Source organism: Nicotiana tomentosiformis, chromosome 4, assembly GCF_000390325.3.
Source record: "Nicotiana tomentosiformis chromosome 4, ASM39032v3, whole genome shotgun sequence".
Lineage (NCBI taxonomy): Eukaryota > Viridiplantae > Streptophyta > Magnoliopsida > Solanales > Solanaceae > Nicotiana > Nicotiana tomentosiformis.
In genome coordinates, this window is record NC_090815.1 from 21,856,982 (window position 1) to 21,862,486 (window position 5,505).

At 36.7% G+C, this 5,505-nt stretch overlaps 1 protein-coding gene across 1 annotated transcript; it reads left to right on the plus strand.

Annotated features, from left to right (window-relative positions):
• Positions 1–1,403: 1,403 nt before the first annotated feature.
• LOC104097089 (putative late blight resistance protein homolog R1B-17) lies at positions 1,404–5,077 on the plus strand. Its single transcript, XM_009603602.4, has 2 exons — positions 1,404–4,717; positions 4,851–5,077. The coding sequence occupies exons 1-2, from the start codon at positions 2,827–2,829 to the stop codon at positions 4,868–4,870; spliced, it is 1,911 nt and encodes a 636-aa protein (XP_009601897.1). The 5' UTR covers positions 1,404–2,826; the 3' UTR covers positions 4,871–5,077.
• The last annotated feature ends 428 nt before the right edge of the window (positions 5,078–5,505 follow it).

Genomic DNA, 5,505 nt, shown 5'->3' on the forward strand with positions numbered 1-5,505 from the left:
GGTTGGGATTTCGGGTCGTGACTAAAAGGCTACACGGACTGAAAAAATTCATGTGGCATGCGAGTGCATGCCTCTTTCTTGGGATGAGACCGTTTAAGGGGGTAACACCTTTCGAATCACCAAGTTGAGGAGGATAATTAAGACTACGAATAGTTCAAGGGTGTAACCAATAATCTGCGCCAAATTTAAGGGGCTTGAAGGTATTTTGCCGAGTTTTGTATATCCTTGTCCCTATTGTTCCCTTTTCCCCTTTCTTTCTTGCCTTTTCTTATTTTATTTTTTATTTATTCATCTTTATATTTTCCTCTTCACGCAACCCCATTCTTATTATCTATTTAAGTTGTATATTCGCTTCTTTTTTCATTTTCTAAATCTTCAAAATTTTATTTGAATATAATTTTAATTATTTTTTCTTTTTTATCTATCTATAGTTATTTTTTCCTGATCTCAATATTTGTTTTTTATAATGATGACATCAATAGACATAATATTAATCTAGCTACTTGTACATTGAAGGGGTGTAATTGCTAATTTAAATTTTATTTTATTATATATTTTTAATCACATTATTCAATAAAATTTGAATCGAGAGAATTAAATCGAATTAGATAAAGTTTATTTGATTTGATGATTCACGTACTTATTTATGCATCAAGAGCCTGTAAATCAATCAAATTAATTCAAAATGGTTCGAGCCGAACCGAATCTAACCGAATTAATTAAAAATGGATCGAACCGTACATCTTTGTGGATTCGCCTCTAGTTGTAGCTTTGGCTGTGTCAATGATCAAAGTTGAAAGGAAACACTCTAGTTTTCTGAATTGATTCCCATTAGTAGTTTTACGAACAAACCTTCTGCTCAATTATAACATTTTCACTTTTAAAAAATCAGGAAAACAGTGTGATATCGGAGCCTACCCTCTTGATTTCAGGAAACCAAAAAAAAAAAAAAAACGGGGATGGGGTTTTCTTTACTTACGAATTTTACTCTTATATATATATATATATATATATTGACTTTGTATGTTTTTAGGAAATTATTTTTTCAAATATCACTGTTTCAAACACGATAACTAATGTGAACCAATCAAAATAAAAAAATGATATATGTTCACTTTCTCCTTGCAGTCATAGATATGGCTATGACAACGAGTCTCCTCCAACTCCAAGCAACCCTCGTACTTTCTCCATTAATTGTCAACCCTAAAGATGCTTGCTTATTTCAATTAGAGCAAATAAACAAATCAGTTGTTTGTTCAGTTAGGTAAAAAATGTCTATCAAAAAATAAAATATTTTTGTAAAACTTCAATCAAATGAAGATGATTGAAATTAATTAAAGGGTGTTATACAACAAGTTGTGGGATTAAAAGTTTAAACACCCCAGGCAGCCCACACTATTTATTCTCGTTTTCTACTCTACTCCCCAAAAAAGAAAAAAAAGAGTATTTGATATCTTCAAAAATTCTTTTGTTCCTTCCTCACCGTACTAACCGGGCGCATAGTCGCTCTGGGGCGATTTATTTCAAGGTCGTTCGACAAGAACCACTGATTATTCACACTGTTGAAAAAGAAGAAAAACTTCTCATGGACTCCTGAATATTAACGAGCTCTGGAGGAGCTCAAAAGATACTTATCGAGCCTACCGCTGCTTCACACACCAAAGACAGACAAACAACTGTACTTATACTTGGCGGTCTCAGAGATAGCGGTAAGTGAGGTCCTAGTTCGGGAGGAACGAGGTACGCAATTTCCGATTTATTATGTTGGTAGGACCTTAGGTGAGGCCGAAACTAGATATCCTCACCTACAAAAACTAACGCTCGCCTTGCTAAGCACCTCCAGGAAACTAAAACCATACTTCCAATGTCACCCCATATGTGTCGTAACAACTTACCCATTAAGGAACGTGATGCATAAGCCCGAACTCTCGGGCCGATTGGCCAAATGGGCCGTGGAAGTAAGTGGTTACGATATTGAGTAGCGGGCCCGGACCGCTACTAAGTCCCAAATTTTGTCTAACTTCGTGGCCGACTTTACGCTGACCTTAATACCCGAGGTCGAAAAAGAGTTACTGATTAACTCGGGAACTTCCTCGGGAATATGGACCCTCTTTACGAACGGCGCTTCAAACGTAAAAGGGTCCGGTCTTGGCATCGTACTAAAGCCACCAACATGTAAAATAATTAGGCAATCTATTAAGATTGAGAAATTGACTAATAACGAGGCCGAATATGAGGCCATGATTACAGGCCTTGAATTAGCCAAAAGCTTGGGGCAGAGGTGATAGAAGCCAAGTGCAACTCACTCCTTTTGGTAAACCAAGTTAATGGTACATTCGAGGTCAGGGAAGAACGAATGCAGAGATACTTGGACAAGTTACAGGTAACATTACATCGGTTCAAAGAATGGACTTTGCAACATATACCTCAGGATCAAAACAGCGAAGTTGATGCCCTCGCTAACTTGGGATCGTCGGTTGAAGACAGCTAGATCAACTCGGGAGAAATTGTACAGCTTATAAGATCGGTGGTGGAACAAGGCCACACCGAGATCAACTCAACGAGCCTAACTTGGGACTGGATAAATAAGTACATGGAATATCTCAAGACCGGAAAACTTCCCTTGGACCCAAAGGAATCGAGGGCCCTGCGAACGAAGTCATCCCGGTTTAGTTTTCCGAGGATGGAACCTTAGTCAGAAGAACGTTCAATGGCCCGATCGCGATATGTTTGGGACCAGGAGACACCGAATACGTTTTGAGGAAAATCCACGAAGGTACATCACTGATTCAAAAAATAATCAGAGCCGTTTACTACTGGATCGATATGGAAAAAGACGCGAATAAGTTAGTTCGAAAATGCGATGGATGCCAAAATTATGCTCCGATGATTCATCGAGAAGAAGAGCCGCTACATTCGGTCTTGTCACCTAATTACAACAACGGGAGTCGAATCTTATTGACTACTGGGGAAACAGAGGTAGCGAAGTATGCAAATCCTAGTAGCCCTCATGAGATGCATCTCTTGGATTTAGATAACAGTTGGAAGTTACTTCGTGGTAAGGTATTTGGACCAGAACATGATCATCCTCCAGAGTTGGAAGAAATTGGAAAGAAAATAGTAGAAAAATGCCAAGGACTACCCTTAACAGTTTCAGTGATCGCGGGACATCTTTCTAAAATCACCAGGACAAATAAAAGTTGGAAGGATGTTGCCCGAACCTTAGGTGAAATTATTTCTAGTCATCCAAATAAATGCTTAGAAGTGCTCGGTTTGAGTTACCACCACTTACCTAATCACCTCAAACCTTGCTTTCTTTCTATGGGTGGTTTCCCAGAGGATTATCAGGTTGAGACTTGGAGATTGATCCAATTATGGATTGCGGAAGGTTTTTTAAGGACATCCAAAAGTGGTAAAAGTTTGGAGGAAGTAGCAGAAGATTATTTGGTGGATTTTATTAGCAGGAACTTGATCATGGTAAGAAAAAGTAGATTCAATGGTAAGATAAAAGCATGTGGAATACATGATCTTCTTCGTGAATTCTGTTTGACTGAAGTTGAGATAACAAAGTTTATGCGTGTTGAGAGAATTGACCCAGTCCATACTCTTCCAACACAAAAACATAATGGTCATCGCTTCAGTTTTCAAACTCGAAGTTATTCAGTTGGTGATTCTTGCAAGCTATTACCCCCAGTTACCAAATCTATCTACTTATTTTCTGAAAGACGACTTTATTTAAAACTTGATTTTTTCTCCCGTTTCAGCCTTCTCAGGGTATTGGCCATCTTCGATCAAAAGTTCCGTTCATTTCCGCTTGTGATTACAAAGTTATTTCATTTGAGATATCTCCAAGTTCAATCTTACGACAATCTTCCTCCATCAATATCAGAGCTTCATAATTTGCAAACTCTAATTTATGAGGGACAAGATTATAAACATACAACTTTACCCGGAAAGATATGGATGATGAATAACTTGAGGCATATACATCTGAGTCGAGCCTGTTATTTACCTAGTCCTAGAAGAGAAAGTATTCTAAATAAGTATCTTGTGATAGGAATGCCAAATCTAGAAGAACTTTCTAATCTCTGTTTCACCAGTTGTACAAATGAAAACTTTTCTATCATTCCCAATTTAAAGAGATTGATCGTCCATCATATAGGTTCATCAAGAAGAAAGAATAGGGCTAATCACCTCATTGATATGTCTAGCTTGACAAAACTCAAAGCATTGAAGTGTGTCAGCAATGCTTCTTGGTCTTGGCGATCGACCTCTATCAAGAGGTTTGTTTTTCCAACATCACTTAAGAGGCTGACTTTAGCTGGTGGGTTTTGTTTTTCTTGGGAAGACATATCAACTCTTGTCATGTTGCCAAATCTTGAAGAGCTCAAACTTAAAAGGAATGCAGTGAGTGATCCAATATGGAGATTAAGTGATGAAGACAAGTTCGAAAGCCTAAAGTTATTGTTACTTAGTGAGCTAGAATTTGGGCATTGGGAAGCTAGCAGCGAAAGCTTCCCAAGTCTAAAACGCCTTGTTATGAGGAATTGCATCAACCTGAAAGAAATTCCAACAGATTTTGGGGAAATTTGTACTTTGGAGTCAATTGAGTTACATAATTGCAGCACTGTTGTTGAGGGATGTGCAAGAAATATTGAACAAGAACATGAGGACATGGGAAATAATTTCCTTAAGGTCTACATCTATAACAATCGCAGTAAGTTTTACATCTCTCTTATAAATTCTTCAATTTTTCCCATAATTAATTAATTACCTCATCTTTGTTAAATTTTGCTTACCTCCTTGAAATTAAAATGATGACTTCTACTTTTTACCTTGCATATATGCAGGGAATTATAGCTTATTTTGAGGGACAATCTAACGCTATCTCCCAAATGCAGAACCTTTTCAATTAGATTTTGAAGAGTAGAATCTTTCTTTTATATCCTTATCAGTAGTTAAATTTATATTTTTGGGAATAAGCATGTTTAAATGTCTCGCTCATTTGTGGTTTAGTATTTTGTAAAGAAATTATTGATGTATTATAATACTCCCTCCGTTCACTTTTAGTTGTTCGCCTTTGATTTTGCACTTTCTTTAAGAAAAATAAATGAAGTAGATATTTTACTATTTTATCCATAATAAGGTTTACCCGTAAAACGGTACAGTTGAATTTATAGTATTTTTTATGACAAGCGAATCGATTAGATCCCAAAATAATAAATAAATTAAATAAAATGCAAGACTTAGCGTTAAAATCGAGATTAAATAGCAAATAACTTGGTTCCGGGGGCAAGGCTTCCGAAAACAGTAATAAGGATATTGTTAGACAAAAAAATAAAGTATTATTTAGCTTGGAATAGTGTGTAGCATAAGTTTGTCAGAATTTTCGTGTGTTACAATGGTTGTTGAAGCCACTATTTATAACTATAACTAAGGAACAAGGTCCTAGGATCAACCCCTCTTAAATAACAATAGTGGGGTCATTGATGAATATGTAATGAC

Bases quoted from the DNA above. Each gene is read 5' to 3' on its own strand.
- LOC104097089 (XM_009603602.4), top strand. From the start codon at position 2,827: ATGGAAAAAGACGCGAATAAGTTAGTTCGAAAATGCGATGGATGCCAA. The intron at 4,718-4,850 runs GTAAGTTTTACA...GCATATATGCAG, and splicing joins CTACATCTATAACAATCGCA to GGAATTATAGCTTATTTTGA.